The 20,398-nt window shown below is 37.4% G+C and overlaps 1 protein-coding gene across 22 annotated transcripts in view; it reads left to right on the top strand.

Moving 5' to 3' along the window:
- The window catches only part of SYNE1 (spectrin repeat containing nuclear envelope protein 1), a 475,092-nt gene that overhangs the window by 138,676 nt on the left and 316,018 nt on the right, over positions 1 to 20,398 (top strand). For 20 of the 22 annotated variants that reach the window (XM_045058235.1, XM_045058234.1, XM_045058221.1 and 17 more), the window contains 6 exons: positions 1,309 to 1,359; positions 4,405 to 4,512; positions 7,929 to 8,066; positions 9,729 to 9,893; positions 18,440 to 18,552; positions 19,109 to 19,277. In XM_045058235.1, the coding sequence (XP_044914170.1) occupies positions 1,309 to 1,359; positions 4,405 to 4,512; positions 7,929 to 8,066; positions 9,729 to 9,893; positions 18,440 to 18,552; positions 19,109 to 19,277 (744 nt within the window). Of the gene's footprint in view, positions 1 to 1,308; positions 1,360 to 4,404; positions 4,513 to 7,928; positions 8,067 to 9,728; positions 9,894 to 18,300; positions 18,337 to 18,439; positions 18,553 to 19,108; positions 19,278 to 20,398 lie in introns of those variants that run through there. The other 2 variants (XM_045058227.1, XM_045058239.1) reach the window with 2 other exon arrangements.

Below are 20,398 nucleotides of genomic sequence, written 5' to 3'. Positions count from 1 at the left end.
TCATTTGGAAATATCTTTTCCCATTCCGTTGGTTGCCTTTTAGTTTTGTTGATATTTCCTTTGCAGTGTAGAAGCTTTTTATCTTGATGAGGTCTTAATAGTTCATTTTTGCTTTTAATTCCCTTGCCTTTGGAAATGTGTTGAGTAAGAAATTGCTGTGGCTGAGGTCAGAGAGGTTTTCTCCTGCTTTCTCTTCTAGGGTTTTGATGGGTTCCTGTCTCACATTCAGGTCTTTCATCCATTTTGAATTTATTTTTGTGAATGGTATAAGACAGTGGTCTAGTTTCATTCTTCTGCGTGTTGCTTTCCAGTTCTCCCAGCACCATTTGTTAAAGAGACTGTCTTTTATCCATTGGATATTCTTTCCTGCTTTGTCAAAGATTAGTTGGCCATACATTTGTGGGTCCAGTTCTGGAGTCTCTATTCTATTCCATTCACAATTGCACCAAGAATCATAAGATACCTAGGAATAAACCTAACCAAACATGTAAAAGATCTGTATGCTGAAAACTATAGAAAGCTTATGAAGGAAATTGAAGAAGATACAAAGAAATGGAAAAACATTCCATGCTCATGGATTGGAAGAATGAATATTGTTAAAATGTCAATACTACCCATAGCAATCTACACATTCAATGCAATCCCAATCAAAATTGCACCAGCATTCTTCTTGAAGCTAGAACAAGCAATCCTAAAATTTGTGTGGAACCACAAAGACCCTGAATAGCCAAAGTAATATTGAAGAAGAAAACCAAAGCGGGAGACATCAAAATACCAGACTTTAGCCTCTACTACAAAGCTGTAATCATCAAGACAGTATGGTACTGGCACAAAAACAGACATTTAGATCAATTTTAAATTTAATTTTCTTAATGGAAGTAGACATTGCTATGCCTTTCTTACTCCAACCAATAAAACTGATAAACTTTTTCTCTAAAGGTCTTCCTTGAATAATTAGCACTCAGTGTATTTATAGAGAAGAGAAATGAATTAATATACCTCTTTTTTGTATAGTTCACCATTTAAATCGTTAATATTTTAACATGTAAACATTTATAAAATATAAACATTGCCAAAAATTAAAACAAAACATCAAATACTAGAATACTAACTTGCCTTACTATATTTGAGCATTTTGATGCTTTCAAAAGTTATGACAATCTCTTAAAGTAACTATACCCATAAAATTATCATCTGTTTGTTTATGGATAGATGCCTCTCCGTTGATTTTTTTCTTATTTCCTATATAATCTTTTGTCCTTGATTTATATTCTTTTTCTATATGTTATCTTGTTTTCATATTGTTAGGAAATACTTCCAGGTTTTCCATCTTTTGCAAATTCTATCCAAAATTTTAAGGTAAGATGTAAATAATCTTGAATTAGTGACCTCTTTCAAACGTCCTACATTCCATAGCTTACTAGCCATTCCTTTGCATGTATTTGCTTTTATATACACGTTTCTTTTAATACATTAATTCTGTTATTTCCTTTTCTTTCTAATAGAACAAATAACCTACATAAATGTTATGAAATGTTAGTTGTAGCCTGAGCCACTCCCATGGACTTTCCCACTAATCTTTAATTATAAGATGGCATCAATTAATTTCTTCTTAATAACACTTAACAGCACTAATGAAAGGAAAAATTTACAATAACAACATTTGGCTTCTTTATATGTGACATGCAAAATAAAAACAAAGCTAAAGATTTATTTTTATATTTTAAAATATTAAGTAGGAAATAATTACTTGAAAAAGGTAAGTACTCAGTTAGCTTGTATCCTGAGGTTTATTACGTCTCTTCTGCTCAGTATGTGGCCACATAGTTTAGTAAAGTTCATGACACATGGTAGTGCCCAGGAATACTTGAGGGATTAATGACTGTGAGGTCTGTCCCAATTCTAAGTTATCCTATTTGTTTTCCATTTTTCTTATATTCCATCTAGGGCTGAGGTTAAAGACCTATCAATAAAATATAATGATGCCAACATTCAAATAACAAATTAAAAGTAACTAATTGTATATCAAATGTTAAAGTAATTTCTATTTCATGCCCCATGAATCGTGAGTTGATGTACATTAAACATACTGCAGAACATATAAAAGTGCCTGCGTGTATATTTGCGTGAAAAAGAGAGAAAGAGAAAGAGAAGGAAAGAGAAACAGTCATGAGAATGCTGGCATGAGTTCCAGGCAGGAATGTTGCTTGGAATTTAGGTGGTCTTCTCTAGACAAATAGACCTCCATGTCTTGGAATGCTGGTAAGGTTACCAGTCGAAGAAAAGCCGCTAGACTAAATGAGCTCTGGGAATCTAAATATTGTTTGTATTTCAGTTTCCTCTTAAGAGGAGAATGTTGAGTGTGTAAATAGCTCCATGCTTCTTACCTTATTGCAATTTGCTTGACACTGGCCCACCAGTAGAAAAGCCATTTACTAGATGAACCCTAATGAAGTTAACATAATCCTTTCTCTAAGGTGACTTTGTGAAAAAATTTCAGTTGGTGAGAAACAGGTCATTGGAGGCTCACAGTGAGGTCCATGTCATTTCGATGATCCCCCCTTGTAGCGGTCACGTTGGCCTCTGGTATCTTGGAGGTAGACCAAGAGCATTTTGTTCTTCTGAGCTCATAAGAATATGCCATTTGTGCTTTTATGGGTGTGATAGTCAACCAGTCACCTGGTAATAAACCATGCGCTTTGGTCATGTTTATCTGTTCATTCAAAAGAGCCATCTTGGGAAGAACTAAAACTTTAGAGTTTTGGGCTCCTGTTCATTTCTTTCTCTACTGACCTATATGACCAATCATTTATTCTATCATTGTATATTGAGTGAGACTGAGGGCTAGACACAATGTTAGGCTAGAGAAAAATAAGATAAATAAGGGGTTTGTAGCATGGATGGAGGGGAAGAGACAAGTGGACGATATAAAAATAGTGTTTTTCTAGTGAATATTTGAGCTCAGGTTGTTACAGGATCAGAGAAGTATTCTCAAAATGTGGTCACTAGAGCAGCAACATTAGATTCACCTGGAAATTTCTTAGAAACACAGATTCTCAGCCTCCACCCCAGTCATACCAAGCCAAGGAAGACCGAGGGTGGTGCCCAGCAATCTATTTTCAGAAGTCCTGCAGGTGATTGTCACGCATGCTGATGTGTGAGAACCGCTGGCACAGAAGAGGGATCCAACAAGACTTCTGGGTCAGAAAAATCTTTCTAGAGAGGTTGTGTCTGAGCTGAGCTCTGAGGAAGGCATTATTCAGAGCAAAATGTTTCAGGCAGGACAGGATTGCTTTTCAAGACTGGAAAGTGAGAGAAGGTGTGGGTCACGACAGCAGCGTGTGCCAATCTCTGTGCTGGGTGTGCCGCACAGGTTTTCTCGAATTCTCCCCCAAACTGGGGAAGCGGTGTGTGATATCTACTCAGATGATGGTACAGCACTAGAGAGGATTTAAAAAACATTGTGTCCAAAGTCACAGAGTTGGTACATGTCAGAACCAGAATTCGCAACCAGGTTGACCTGCCTCCATGGCCAACACTGTCTACTTTGCCACTTCACCTGTCATCAGCCGTTTCATCTGTGTCACAGGGCTGTGACCAAGTGAGCTCCTGTAGTTGGAAGCTATTTGTAAGTGTCAAGAACCATGTTAAATATGTTTTTGATTAATTTGGCATTCTTACCAGATAAGAAGTCTTGATGAAAAATTAGGATATTTTCACTTAATCAATAATAGAATGGCTTGCTGTTATTTGTGGAAAAAATTATATAAGATCTCTATTTTTTTTTCATTTTTGAGATGTGAGTGGTAGCCTGGATACATTTATTCAGCAAATATTTTGGTAAATATTTATAGGTGCTGTGTTGCCAGGGTCTAGTAATACCATATTGAACAAAATAAATATTTTCTGACATCGTGAAGCTTACGTTATAATCCTGAATAGCATTTTTAAATAATACTAGTCCACAATGTTACTGTGGCTGTCATTCCTTGGATTCAGCCAAAATTAGTCTCATCCAGAATAGTCTTCTGGGCTATGAATGACCTTGGATTAAGAGCACCCCCAGGCCTATGTGTTCAGTCCTCTCCAGCCATTGCTCTTCCTGAGTATTTTTGTACTTAGGGCATTTCCTCTTGAGCACATTCTCTTAATTAAATTAGTGTTTCTTGAGAAAGTAATGGAGGTGGATAATTTCAATATTCAGCAAGATAATTAAGCTATTTTTCTAGATTTAACTTTTGCCTCTTATTTCCCAAAATAAGTGAGGGAGAGGAGAGAGAAAAACTTTCAGAGACAATTGGAACTTACTAAATATTTGGGGCATTTTAGAATCAGCCAGGTATTAATCAGCAATTAAATAAATGTACAGTCATTGATGATAACGTAATGTCTGCTGGTTTCTAGAGAGAAGACGGGCTAATTTTGAAGGAAACAAAAGTCTGGATAGAACAATTTGAAAGAGATTTGACAAGAGCACAGATGACGGAATCAAATTTACAGGATAAATATCAGGTAATGTATGAAGAAGTGATTTCAGTTTCTTAAAAGCTTTTTAATCCATGTTCAGTCTTTCTAATGATATTAGTGAGAAAAAAAATCTTTAAAGAAATAATATGTATTATCTTAACTTTGCATGCAATTGTAATAATTGTCTGTTAAGCATCTAACTTTGGCTCAGGTCATGATTTTATAGTTCGTGGATTCAAGCCCTCCATCAGGCTCTGTGCTGACAGTTTAGGGCCTGGAGCCTGCTTTGGATTCTGTGTCTCCTCTCTCTGCCCCACCCCCTCTCTCTCTCTCTCTCTGGAAAATAAATAAAAAATAATAATAATTGTATTTCTGGGTAAATAAGTAGTTTTAAAAAATATAATACATTTATATATTGTAATATGATTGCCCTTGTAGAAATAATTAGCACCTTCGTCATATTGCGTAAGTATTTCTTTTTTGTGGTTGGGATAGTTACATTCCAGTCTCTTAGCAAGTCTGATGACTATAATACAGTATTGTCGTCTGTATTCACTATACTGTGCTTTTAGATCTCTAGGATTTATTTACTACTCATCGGAAGTTTGTGTACTTAAATAATATCTGTCCTATCCCCCACCTTCACCCCCCATCCCTTGGAAACCACCATTTTAATTTGTCTTTATGAGTTTGGCTTTTTGAAATACCACATGAAGGTAATATTGTATATTATTTGTCTTTTCCTGTCTGCCTTATCTCACTTAGCGTAATGTGTTGTCACAAATAGGAGGATGTCCTTTCTATGATATTTAGAAATATAGACATCTCTCCCTCTCTCCCTCCCTCTCCCCCCCATATCTCTATCTCTATCTTTATCTATACCTATACCTATATCTATATCTATCTTTATCTTTATCTTTATCTATATCTTTTTCTATATCTATATCTATATATCTATCTATATATCTATATCTATCTATATATCTATCTTTTTATCTATATCTTTATCTATATCTTTATATCTATATCTATATCTATATGTGTATGTCTATATTTATCTCTATCTTTCTCTGTCTCTCTCTCTCTCTCTATATATATATATATCTCATATCTCCTTTATCATTCATCCATTAATGGGCACTCAGGTTGTTTCCATATCTTGGCTATTGTGAATAATACTGCAATAAACATGGCAGTGCAGATACCTCTTCAGTATCCTGTTTTCGTTTCCTTGGGTGTATCCCGGAGGTGGCGTTAGTAGGTCTAGGTTGTGTGTGTCCACCCTCCCTGTATGTAGAGCTCCGAGGAGGCTTCATGGCTTAGAACTCATAGTCTTAGAGATGACCCAAAACACAAACATCTAGTTGTTGTTTTTCTACAACTCATGATCTGGCAGATGTCACATAACAAAAAAATCCCACCAAAAAATGAATTCAGCGCCACATTGAAAGCTACTATAGAATAAGCCGAATTTAATAAAGGCTTGCAACATGAATATTTGGAGCGAGCCCATTAATGGGATCAGTTTCTATTGTGACCTGCCTGGTTTGACACTGTTGCACTCAAACTGAGTCCAGGGCTGTTGCTGCTGCTGTTATTCCACGCACACCCCCCCCCCCCCCCCCCCCGTCTCCTTATACTGCCAGTACTTGGATTTCGGCTTCCAATTTTCACTGTTAAGACACAGAGTCTTACAACAGGTTTTCCCCACTAAATTGTAATTCACTGTATGCAGCATGAACATTTTCCTATTTAAAACAGCATCGCATTTTAGTGGCCAAACTATAATATATCCTAGTCTATATTTCAGTTGGTTTTGCTACATAAAGAGGGGCAATGATACGAGACTCAACATGACAGATGATAAAAGATATAGCCATTGGCATTAGTGTGTGATTGTATATAACACATATAAATTCTTCCTGACTTTAGGTGGATAATTGCATCAATATTATATTATTTGAACATAGCAAAGCAATATGTATGTGTTTATATGTATGTACATTTTTTGCTTTGAAAGCTAGTGTAATCTTTTTTTTCTCAAAAATACAATTTTCTGGATGAGTCTCATTAAAAAATGATGAAACCTGTAAACTGAGAGTAGAAATACAACAACAGAGTAAATCTACTTATTAGACTAGTGTGTTTTTAGTTTAGGCATAAATTATAAAAAATCAATTCCAAATTATGAAGTTACCTGTTGTACAGATGTTATTTTATAAAAGGAAAACAAAAGATTAGAAAAGCACAAAATAGAAACACTCCCTTCAGACCAAAGATGAAGGGCTGTTTCTTAAAAAAGGGTTAGAGAGCTTGTGAAATCTGAATATAGGGGACATTTTCGTCTGTGTTTCTTACATAATCAGCATTTTCTGTTTCTACTTACCATAACAGTGTATTTTCCATTTTTTTCATTCTGTGGAATAAAATTGAAATTCTGTCAAGTAAAATTAAAGATCAATTTTATGTTTTGGTATTTATAAATTACGTGAAGTTGGAGGAAACAGAAGATAAAAGTTGTGGTAAAATAGTTACTCACCGTCTCCCCCCAGTGTTCTTCATGTGAACTTACATGTTTGTTTACTCGGATTCTTTCAGATGTGTTACCTGCTAGACTCTGTAGGGCCATTCTTACGTTCTTTAACATAATTACACATTTTAGTGGCATGTTCAATTCATATATGGACGTGGAATTTTATTCCAGGATGTGCTATTTTAATGTAAAATGTAGAACTTTTATTAAAATCACTACTTTTTTAGTTTAACATTTGACTTATGGTTAAATCTACGTATTACAAATTTATGTTATACACACCACGATAAAAGAAATGTCACGATAATTAATATTTTAATGCCATAAAGTTAAAGCAAAATATTATTATATAAATGAGGTCCCCTATGTAAAACTCTTTAGATTGCCTTACTTAAACACAAATTTAGATATCTTCAAATTAGTAGTACTTTGATGTATATAATTTGTATCTCTAAGTTATTTGGTTTATTATTTAACTGTTATTTACTTTGAAGTAAAGCAACTATTTTGATTATTAACATAGGTTTATATTCCTGTTTTCTACGATTTCTTGATGAACATGGACTTGTACATAGATTATTTAACTAGAAATGAGAAATCTTAGGTTTTACTCCTGCCTCCACTATTTGCTCTTGCCAAGTTACCTCTGGGCTTCCTCTGGTAATAATAATAGGGCATGTCGATGTTGTAGGGTGATGGAGAAAGCCAGACGAGATGATGTGCAAAGAGCAGTTAGCATGGGGCCAGGCTCATCATCAGGGCTTGATGAATGGCAGTGCTATCAGTATCACGACTTGTCATCATTATTATCAACAACGTATATTGAGTGTTACCCAAATATGAAGGATTGTTATTTAGGAAATGTGGTTTCCTTTGCTTTTGCTGTTTTTGACTCGTGTCCATGTCGTTTCTGTTTTTCCTCTTCTAGTCATTTAAGCACTTCAGAGTTCAATATGAAATAAAAAGGAAGCAGATCGAACATTTAATACAACCAGTACATAGAGACGGTAAATTGTCACTTGACCAAGCTTTGGTAAAGCAGTCCTGGGATAGAGTGTCCTCCAGGGTAAGTTCTCTCGTGATTAATTTTACTAAGGCTTGTGTAATTTAGTCAAGAACATTTTCCATCATGTTTTCTAAACAGTGATATGTCATCTGGTCCTACTGCCTCTAGCTGAGGAGGGAAAGACTTAGCCATGGGAGTTTTCCTTTAAGTTAGTGGAAGTACTGAACTTGGTTGAACAACTCTTCTGCTTTGTCTGCCCTACACGTAGTTTCTTTTTTCTGTTTTTATTTTTTGTAAGATTTTAAAAAATTTTTTATTTATTTTTGAGAGAGAGAGAGAGAGACAGAGCATGAGCGGGGGAGGGGCAGAGAGCGAGGGAGACACAGAATCCAAAACAGGCTCCAGGCTCTGAGCTGTCAGCACAGAGCCTGACGTGGGGCTCGAACTCAGGAACTGTGAGATCATGACCTGAGCTGAAGTCGGATGCTCAGCCGACTGAGCCACCCAGGCGCCCCAAACACGTAGTTTCACGTAGTAGATGATGGCTTGAAATCCTGCAAGACCACCTGGGTTACTGCTCACTTTACACAACTAAATTCTGGGTTGTTTAGAAAAGGTGACTCTCCCAAGAATGGAGCCTCAATAACTTCTCTAAAGTCTATAGCTAGGTTTCATCAATAGTTAGTAATCTTTGTATATGCACATTTATTTTTACATGCTTTAATTTAAGCAAATCTTCTAATCTGGTCTTTCATGAACCTGAAGAAAAACTGCTCAGTAAATTTCATGTTAATATTTTGCAAACTTAAAGACGAAGATTTCAAACTTGGTCACTGAAACTTCTATCACTATTGAGAATATTTGTCTTGAACTTCTATTTACTTCATTTTTATAATCTAATCTTTTCCCCACAAACTCTACCAGAGAATAGGTTAGTTCCCAAGCACCTCAACGTATCCCATCTGGTATTCCAGTAAGTTAGGAAACAGTGCTTAAGACTGGATAAAGTGGAAGGGCACCTGGGTGGCTCAGTCAGCTGAGCGTCTGACTTTGGCTCAGGTCATGATCTCATAGTTCGTGAGATCGAACACCACATTGGGCTCGGTGCTGACAGCCTGCCGGCACAGAGCCTGCTGTGGATCCTCTGTCCCCTCCTCTTCTTGCACTCTCCTCCCCACCCTCCCACCCCCCAAAAGAATTGGATAAAGGGGAAGAAATGAAGAAATGGTTAGGGAATTGTCGTTTCATAGAAAGAATCCTGAATGTTCCTTTCCTCCAGAGATATCTAGATGACCCTGATTTTTCTGCACCTGTTCCCCTATGTGAGATTTTAAAGGATACACAACAGTGTACCCAGCGTATAACAACTACATCCTGGAGCACGTCAGCAAACCCAGTCCTTTCCCTTTCAGCAAAAGCCAAATTGAAAAATCAGTGGGGGCTTTGTGCTACTCCTATAGGTAGAAAATTGTTTAAGCTCCCAATAATACCCTTCCATGTCTAAGGTGTATTTTGTTTCCTTAAAATTTGCTTGTAACTCTAATTTCCTCCTCATTCTCAAAGTACCGCATTCAGAACACAGATATTTTCTTACTTGATAGTTATTAAAGTAACACAAGATGATTAAGTTAAATCCTTATGTGGGCTTTAAAAGTCATTTGAGGGAATTTAAGGCATTGTCCTCTGTCTGAGAGACATTGTTTTTCTACTTTTGTATTTCAGCTCTTTGACTGGCATATACAGCTTGATAAATCTCTCCCTGCACCTCTGGGCACCATAGGTGCCTGGTTATACAGAGCGGAGGTGGCCCTGAGAGAGGAAATAACCATTCAGCAGGTGCATGAGGAAACGGCCAACACAATACAGCGGAAACGCGAGCAACACAAGGTAAGAGTTCTGGTGGGGAGACCTTCCTGCACAGCAGTCCTAGTGTTGTCTGAAGACTTGGCTGTTTAGACCTTCCACTGACGCGGGTCTCCCAAGTGTCCATTCATACAGGTTCTGAGATGTCGCACTTCTGTCTTCCTTGCTTGCTAACGACAGTTCCAGTAGATTTATTTTCTGAAGAATTTTCTGGGCAGTTATCTTTGTTATTGCCGTTGCTATATGTTATTTTTTGAAAGGTAAGCCCACAGACACATTTATGTAATAATGTGGTTGGCTGTTGGTTCTAGACCTCATTCCTGTCTCCGTTCTCAAAGGAAGGCAAGCCAAGCTACCATGTTTTTATGTCCTTTGCTATGAGGGGGCAGGGGGTCAAGGGAGAGTGGGGATTTTAGGAAGTGGTGGGATTAGGCGTTGATGACTTTTATTTGAGACTTTTTTAGTGTACTGCAGAGTCAGTTGTGCTTAGTATAAATTGTAACATCTTCCTCTTTGGGTTTTGTGGGGCCTAACTAAAAATGCTGTTTTTCATTAACATCATATTAACTCAGTCCTGTGTTTCATGCAATTGAGTTTGTATACCTCATTTACTGTCATCGTAGGGATTACTGTATATGTGGAAACCAGACAAGGGGAGGTGACCAAATATGGGCAATCTGTGGCTCACGTATATTTTCTGCCAAGATAGGAATATTTTTTTTACTGCTTCAAGGAAATAGACTGTTCTATGTTCTAAACTAGACTGTAAAGCAAATTCATGACAGATTTGGTTTCAGGCCCCTCTGGGACCTTATCTTTGAAACTAGAAATGTAGAGGTACAGAGGTGCCATGGAGTTTCAGCTCCTGGCCCTCTCGGCTCGACTCACTCACCCCAGATCCGGCCGCCAAACAAGATGGACGCAACAAGATTTTGTGTTCCTGCACAATCGGTCAGGGTCCTTTCTGCGTTTATTCTTGGCCCTTCTTCAGTTGTAATCAGTATCTCCAGATACTTTAAGTTTTGCTGTTGATCTCTTAGCCTCTCCCCTTCTCACCACCGCCACCATACACAAAACACACAGAGAACTCCCTAGAATCTGCTTCTCTGCTAAGCATGACTTTGGCGTCTGCTCCATCGTTGGAGATACACACACATAAAATCCAGACCTGCTAGTCTATACTGTCTCTGAAGATAGAGGATAAGAGATCAAGTCCCAAGATTTTTCTCTGGGACTGAATCAGGTTAAGTCTTCTTAGAAGCAGAAAAACCTGGGCTATGTCCTTGTTGAGATTCCCAGTATATTAAAAATAGGGGGAAATGCTGAGACAGGGTTACACAATAATACCGCTTCAACAGATTAGCAATTCGTTGTAACTACCACCTAATGCGTCATGTAACAGTTGAAATAGTGTGTAACTGAGGTGACTAATTCATACAAACGAAGTTACCTTAGGGTTTAAAATCAGATGTAGAATGGGTATGGATTGTGGGTTAGATGTGCTAATGCTGTGAGTACACGCCGAGGGCCTACTGTGTGCCAGTTTTATGTACAAGGTGCCTCCAATCTAGAAGTTTGAGACACAGCATGTGTTTGTTGTTTGCATAATATACTTAGGTCTGATTTAAATGCTCCACCACAGAGAAAATGTCCAAGCATATTGGCTGTGCTATTTACCAGTTGATAAGATTTAGCAGACATGTTGATTCACTGCACACTCTAGGCTGCAGCAACACCTGCTGAACGTTGAGTTTTAAGTTGGATGCACACACGCTGTCCGTGTGTCTCCGTGATTATATGAACTGAGGCCCCTCATGACTCTCCTGGCTCCTTTGAGAGATAGAGACCCTGTGCCAACCATCAACTGTGCAGCTGGAACCACCTTTTTTACCAGAGTGTAACGAACAACCATAAGTACCAAAATGAAATGGGGTAGGGAAAGGGAAGGGGTAAGAGCTGGAGAAGATGCTTATCTGAGACTAAAAATCAGAAAGGACTGAAGAGAAGGTCAGGGAATGCAATGAAGAGACAACAGGAAGCAAGCAGAGGCAAGTAAGGGCTAGGACTAGGTCAAGGCAAATCTCCAGAATGATCTGTTTACTGAGGTAGGAACTTTTACGAGGTCTGGGCACGGGTACTGAGAGTAGTAGAGTCATAAAACAATGTCATTGTTAATTATAAAATCAATTCTCATTTATTTAAGATGTATTTATTAGGTACCTATAATAAGATAAGCTTTGATGATGTAAGCAGTTTGAATCATTGTTGAGATAACTAAAATTCTAGTCATCTTCAATAGAAGAATCAGCCCATCAACTTGGTATCACTACTTTGTGCTGGAATATTGGGCTGGCTTGGAAATGCAGTTCCCACTATATTAAGAATAGGGGGAAATCCTGAGATGGGGTTACACAAATAATGGAAAAAAGCACAATATAAGACTCATTAATACATAAGCAAGAATGTTTGAGAATATTGTCTACTTATCCCAGTCCAAAAGTAACTATGGCTTTTGCCATGAAAACTTAGATAGGCTATCAAGATCTCAAATTTTTGGTTTTCTGCATGGTTCACATCTTTAAAAAAAAACATACCCCATGATGATTGTCTCTTAATACATAATCAGTGTTTGAAAACGTGATTCAGATAATTTTTAATTTTTTTTTTGCAAAGGGGTTATTTTATAAATGGTTCTACCGAAGTTTTTTTTTTTAACTTAACTTACATGTAGGTAGGATCATATTATTCCGAAAAGCAAGATACACCTTTACTAGCTTTTCTATTTTCCAGATACCTTAATGCATAGTTATCTAGGAAGATGACAAAAATGGTCATAGTTAACTATAATTGAGTATTCAGCTATGTTTCTGTCTTAAGTACTTTATTTTGCTAAGCAGTTGACATGCAGGATGTGAGACAACTGTTATTATTATCTTCATTTTGTCAATGAATAAACTTGAGGCAGACGGAGTTTAAGTGCTTTGCCCAAGGCCACATAGCTGGTAGTCCAGATTGTTTTAAACTCTAAACTTAACTGTGCCCGCAAAACTATTGCATGTAATCCATGTAGAGTAATTAAACTTACTAGTTATTTTTTAGTAGTAGAGCCTTGGCAAAGTAAGGCTTTTCGTCTTAAGGAATTATGAAAATAGCCATCAAACTCTACCACCTACTACCCACCCGTGTTGCGGTTATCAATCCTACATAGGTCACTTCCCCTCCTTTTTTGAAGATTTAATTTCCTGCATGGCAATGTATGCCATAATTCTTAAAAACTTCAGTAACCCATAGATGATTCTGCCAAAAACCTGGCCTCTTAGTTTCTTGAGCTCCTGTCTTTCAGTGATCCCATCCTTCCCTCTATGCCCCTGATGGGCATAAGGCATAGTCTAGAACTTGTCATCACCAGTAACTGAAACTCCTTCAATGTCTTCTTTAAGCATGTATCTCACTGTCCAATCAAACTTGCCCTGGCTCCAAAACGCACGGACTCCGTGCTCTTTAATCCTTTGATTTTACCGAGTCTCACCCTCTTCAAGGCATCCGTTCCTTTTGTACTCTATTTAAATTCAGTGCTGAATCCGCAAAGGTCACTCCTTTGTACATACGCTAATTGTCTTGACCAGGTTTCCTTTGTCCTGTTGTCCTGATTAAAACATAACCCCGATTGAAGCCAACTCTCTGCCTAGTCCCTGCCCACGCACATGCCGCCGAGTGTGCCTGCAGAAAAACACACCCCCAGGCACGATGACTAACCCAAGTGGGTCCTTACTGCTGCCTGGCACTCCAAAGGCATTTCCCGATTCCATTGCCTCTTTATTTCAGGGACAACTCTTCCATACCTTGTCCCTTCAAATCTTCCACACCTCCTCCCATATCCTTACTCTCAGCTGGTGACACTGCTTCCTATTTCTCTGAGAAAATAGAAGCAATCAAAAAAGAATTTCCGCCAGCTCCCACGACCACATCAACCCACCTACAAGCATCTGTGCCTGAATACCCAGTCTTCACTTCTGTTACTAGGGATGAACCATCTGTGCTCTGATCTAAGACCAGCCCCTCCACATGTGTAGTGTATGAGAGCCCATCCTCCCTGCTCTTCTGCAGTAAACAATTCCTCTAGTTCTTGCCTTTTTAATTTTTTTTCTCTTTCTGCTGGATTTTTCCCACCGACATAAAGTATATGCTGTTAATCCTCTCCTCTTAGAGATTATTTAAAAAATAAATAAAATTTAAAAAATAAAAATTGTCTTTCTTCCTCCTACTCTTGCTTCCAGCTACTGTACATTTTTCCTCCTTCCTTTTTCAATGAAGCTCTTTGAAAGAGTTATCATGCTCATTTTGGTTTCAGAACTGTCTTTTCCAATTCTTTCTAGAACCCATTTGGATCAAGGTTTCTCTTGCCATGCTAGTCATGTCAGGTTCATGAGAGTTCTCCTTATTCCTCACTTAATGGTCAATTCTCAGTCCTCGTCCTACCTCGCCTATTAAAAGGATTTCACATAGTTATTTCTGAATCCTTGAAACACTTTCTTCATTTGGTTTCCTCATTTTCTTTCCGCTCCTCTTGCTGTGCCTTTCTAATCTTTCCCGGTCTTTCCACAAATATTTATTGTGCACTCTCTGTGTGCAAAGTGGTGTTCTAGGCACTTGCGATACACCCAGAAGAAAAACAGACCAAAATTCCTACACTCATAACTTGCCTTCTAATAGGGGGAGGCATATAAGAAATAATAAACATAAATAACTAATAAGTAAAATTTATCTTCAGTTAGAAAGTAAAAGGACAGAGAATATTAGGGGTGTTGCAATTTTAACGAGGGTTGTCAGTGAAACTTCACTGAAAAGATGATGTCAAACAGGCAAGCACATCCCCACCTCAACCCCTTTGCCCTTGCCGTTGTCTTTTATGTTCTCTTTTCCTTGGCCTGAAACATCTTCCCACTGATCAGTCTCTCAGTATGTTCTTCCTTGTCTCCTTTTTTCCTCTACTGAAATGTCACCTATTAGTCAACACTTTCTTGGCCACCCCTTTGAAATCACAACTCCTTTTCCCTCTTCTCTATTTGATTTTTCTCTTAGTATTTATCTGCATCTCAACTGTTCTTTTAATTCTGTATCTCATTTAGTGCTTGGTTTTCTATACTGTAATGTGAACTCTGTAAGGGCAAGAATTATTGTTTGTTTTTTCACAGTTGTATTCCCAGCCCCTGAAAATGATTAGAAATATTCAGGCTTTCAGAATTTTAACTGGGTCAATAATACCAATACTTACTGGGAAATTGTCCATTTTACTACATTTTCAATATTATTGCCATGAAATTATTCAAAATAGTTGAAAATATATATTTTTTGGTAATCTTTTCTGTGCCTGTAGTTAAGCTCCTATTTTTCCCCAATATTGTTTCTTTGTATCTTCCTTCTTTCCTTAATTGCACTTTTGACACTGTTGATTTTCTTTGTTGGACTCTAATCATCTTTTTTCATCAACTTTCTTACCCAAAGAATGATGACATCACTCTGTCTTGTGTGAGAAAAGCCTGGCTTAGTAATAGAGGGTAGAAGCCAGGGAACCAGTCGCAGTAATCCAGGTAGAGTGGCCTGAACTGGGATGGTAGTTCTAGAGATGACGAAAAATGGTCAGATTCTGAATATTTTTTTAATGTTTATTTATCTTTGAGAGAGACAGAGTGAGCAGGGGAGGGGCAGAAAGAGAGGTAGACAGAGGATCTGAAGCAGGCTCTGTGCCGACAGCAGAGAGACCTATGCGGGGCTCAAACTCACGAACCATGAGATGGTGCCCTGAGCCAGTGTTGGATGCTTAACCGACTAAACCACCCAGGCACCCCTGAATATTTTTAAGGCAGAGCAATTTTTAGCATTAGATATTGATTGTGAAGAAAGGAGAGTCATATTTGACACTATGATTTTTCAACTGAGCAATTGGAGAATGGAATTTCCATCAGTTGAGGTGGAGAGACAGTGAAGCAGGTTTGGGGAAAAAGATCAACAGGTTAGTTTGGGGCATGCTAAGTATGAGATTTCTTCACATCCAGGTGGACATGTAGAGTAGGCAGTAAGAGATAAGAGACAAGAGACAGGAGCTCAAGACACAGGTAGAGGCTGGAGATAACTGTTCAGAATCACTGGCATATAGAAGGATGTTGAAAGCTTTGAGACTAAAGATATTAAATAAGGAAGCATAGACAGAAAAAACTGTCAAGAACGGAGACCTGAGGGAATCTAATATCCAGAGATCAAAGAGTAGAAGATGAACCAGCAGAAGAGTATGAGAAAGAGCAAATGGTGAGGTGGGAGGGAATCCAGCTCCTGTGTTGTCTTAGAAGCTAAGGAAAGCAACGTATCAAGGATAGGGCATTTTCAATAACATGGCCACAGCAATGCTTTTAAAATGCAAGTTTATTCATTTCACCCCTCTCAAAACTTCCCACTAGCTTCTGCCTACTTAAAATAAGCATTCCAAAATTCTTACAAAGGCCTGTGAGGTCCACAGATTGACAGCCCTTTTCCTCTCCTCCCTTCTCCCCTGCCCCCCACCCCTACTATGCTAGTACTTCTTTTGTTCCATCTCAGTGACTGAGAGAGGTGCACTGACTGCTCCCACAGCTGCATAGATTTGTCAGTTTCTCCCTATAGTCCCATCAGTTTTTACTCAATGCATTTTGAAGCTTTCTCTTAGGCATGTTCAGAATTAACATAGACACTAGTAAATTGGAAGTTTCATCCTTAAGCGATTAATGATATAATGATTTTTATTCTCCAATCTAGTTTGTCTGATATTGTTACACTCATACCAGTTTTCTTTTGTTAGTATTTGAGGGTTCTGGCTCATTAGGATTCTGAGTTTATTGTTACCACCTTATCCAAGTTCCAAGACTCAACTTCTGCAGTCATGGTATAGATTTTTGCCCCAAACAATCAGCTTTTCCCATTGGTTTTTGCTAGGTCTGTGATCCAGTTTGGGGTCATAATTTTTAAAATTAATTAATTATTTATTTTGAGAGAAAGAGGGAAAGAGAGAATCTCAGGCAAGCTCTATGTCCAGTGCAGAGTCCTATACAGGGCTTGATCTCACAACTATGAGATCATGACCTGAGCCAATATCAACAGTCAGATGCTTAAGTGACTGAGCCACCCAGGCGCCTCAGTTTTGGGTCATATTTTAACAGGAGTGGGAGACATAAGAGATTTTCCTTACTTCCTGCAAGTGCACCAGTGAATTAAAGTCACAGACTGTGCTCAGCATCTAGCTGGTTTTTAGTGAGATGGCTTTTCAGAGATCCCAGCAACATCATGCCCACTATAGTTTCTTTATCATATTTTTAAAAATGTTTTTGTTTGTTTTGCTACCTTGTCATGATATTTTCAGTTAACTAGATACTGACTATAATAAGAAAGACTTCTTAGAAGGCAACTGGACATATGGGTATTCCAATATAGTCAGAGACCCCTACTTAAACATTAACATAGAGTCACATAGAATAAATCGGAGCTGGGCATGGTGATGGGTCTAAATTTGCTCTGCACTCATTTGAGTGGGTCGCAGCGAAGATCATAAGCCATAGAAATGTGCCAAGAGGTTATAAAGGAAGAAAAGAGTGACTGAAATACTCATAGCCATTAGTTTGTCTAAGACAGTCTTCTGTCCCCTGTGATCAGCTCCTTCACAGAATGCCCTCCCTCTGGGCTTGAGAAACTTGTGACTATCTGAGCAGTTACCTACAATTCCAAGTGAGAAATTGGCTAGGAATTGTGAAACACCTGTGAAGTCTTTATATGAATAAGCCTACCAACAATGAAAAACTCAGAAAACAAATAGAAATAAAATATTAAAATTTGTGTAGTTCTATACAGCCTATAAAGAATATTTATAAACATCACATTTGATCTTTCCAGTCTGATTTCTATAGGACATTCCCTGTGCTTGTTTGAAATCTTCTAACCATAAGAATATTTAATAATATCGTGATATATGACTTACTTTAGATGGCAAGCAAATTTCACTTTATAATAGTCTGCATGTGTTAGAAGTAAAATAAAAATAGTGATATATATATGTGTGTGTATATATATATATATATATTTATATATAAAACCATTAAAGGGTTAAACTAGTTGTGCTTAGTGTTAAGCTTCTAAAAACTAAGGGTTAAACTAGTCTTGCTTAGTTTTAAGCTTCTAAAAACCAGTTTATTCAAAATCAAGGAAAGAGAAAAATCCTAACACATCATTGTTTATAGCAGCAACTACATTTTCCTTTGGACCATGTGCCTTTAAAATGTCTGAATACATTGCTCTGCAACTGTCGTGTGTGTTTAAAAGATGCCATAATTATTAGATACAGCTCTAGCACAGGTCTTAGGGATAAGCACTGGGGCTCCTGTACAAGGTAAAAAGCCTATGAAAGGCACCAAGCCACATCTGGATGGAGCAGCACGATCAAATTGTTGAGTACATTGACTCATCGGTACAAGCTGAAAATTATGCTTCCTAGCCTCCTGTGAACATGTTTTCTCATTTTTTATTTTTTTTTTTAAATCGTGTCTCAGGATCTGCTTCAAAACACAGATGCCCACAAAAGAGCATTCCATGAAATCTACCGGACCAGATCTGTTAACGGGATCCCAGTACCACCTGATCAATTAGAGGACATGGCCGAGAGGTAAGAGAATGGCTGGTTTGAAATGAAGTGTCTTTTTTTAAAAACTCAGTGGATGTTTCTTCCATTTCTTTTCTTTTCAATGAATTGACTGTTGGGTTTTTTTTAAACAGAGGTGCTTACATTTAGTACATAAAAATTGAGCTCCCATAACATATGCTAAGAATGCTAACATCCTAATATGTTATTATTTGCAGAGAGTAAACCTGAATATCCCCACAGCCTGGAAATCACAGAAATGGTTTCTTCAGAGGCTGTATTTTTATTCAGCACCGTGAGGAACATTATGTAATATTGCAAAAACAGCTTATAAAAGAAACAGATGAGAGTTGTCTTGGCAGGGGAAAGAACTAAATTAAATACTTCAATCAATCACGATTTGCCTTTAAATCCAGAGCTAGAAAAGGAATCAGAGCCCCTGATAGTGATTGATCAGCCAGAGTTTAGAAGACTTTGTGCTTGTATTATATTTAGCACTGACGTGTAACAGGTTAAATAAGCACTGCTCTGTTACTATTAGTTACTTACATTCTGTAAATTCTCGGTGTTTTATTTCTAGGTTTCATTTTGTTTCCTCCACATCAGAGCTACACTTAATGAAAATGGAATTTCTAGAATTAAAGTACCGTCTGCTCTCACTGCTGGTTCTTGCAGAGTCAAAGCTGAAATCTTGGATCATCAAGTATGGGAGGAGAGAGTCCGTGGAGCTCCTTCTACAGAACTACATCGTAAGTCTGTCTGGTGCTTTGACAAAGAAATCGGAGGACACGTGGATTTAGCATTTAATACCTATCGGTTGCTTTGACGTTGTAATTTTTATCTTGAATTTAAACATGAAGGTACCAGTATGTTAAATGGGTTTGATAGAAGTTAGTAAGCTTTTCATGGTAACCTGAAATATACACTTATATTCTTTGGAAATACAGAAAGACGTAGCTTCATGAATCATACTGAACCATTGTGACTGGCTTTATTGCTTTAAAAAAAAAAAAGTTTTTGCATTGCATACCCATGACTTTGATTGTGAGCTCACTATTGAAACTGAATTAAAATACTTAAAGATCATCCTCACGTCTCTAAGAAAGAATCATTAGTAGTTCAGAAAATTCTGTTAATCCAAAAGGGGACTGTCTAGTTTTTAGGTTATTAGGTCCAGCACGTCTCTGAGTTTCATTGCTTCTTGTGTGCATTCAGGAAAAGTAAAATTCTGTCTGTGAATCTCTGTACCAATTTAATTTTTAAAGACTATCTTATATTTTGGGCTGTCAGTATAAATAATTCTATATTTACATGGAATAGTAGCCTTGCATTAATGAAGAAATTAGGTTGTTCTATCAGTTTTCATTACATGTAATTAGAGAGTTATTTATTAAAGGTAATTTATTTCTGTTAGCTAAACATACCCCCTCCAAATTTATTAGCAATACAAACTTGTTTTCAAAGTTCATATTCATAAGGCATCTCAGTCCTGTACTTCTCCACTTGTGTTTAATCACAAATTCAAACTGATAAATTAATAAGTTTAAAATACAAATCCATTTCTAACCTGACTAGTGAGCTTTGTAACTGGAATGATTGAATGTTGATTAAAACCATATCTTTGCTGAAGCATTCTAGAACCAGAATGTATTTTGCTATATTTTGATTACATTTTTAAAGTGATTACTGAACAAGATGCATTTGGAAAATAAATAGGTTTACAGTAAAATCTTCCTGTAGGTTTACTATAATTGTCTTGGAAACATTTGTCAAAAAATGTGAAATCTGTTATATGGTATGTTTCCCTTATTCATATTTAATTGTTATGGAAAGTCATGAAAAATCTTATTTTTTAATTTCAAGCAATTAC

Source organism: Felis catus, chromosome B2 (assembly GCF_018350175.1).
Source record: "Felis catus isolate Fca126 chromosome B2, F.catus_Fca126_mat1.0, whole genome shotgun sequence".
In the NCBI taxonomy this organism is placed as follows: Eukaryota; Metazoa; Chordata; class Mammalia; order Carnivora; family Felidae; genus Felis; species Felis catus.
Note: the sequence above shows the minus strand (reverse complement) of the source record. Positions and strands in the feature narration are given on the sequence as shown.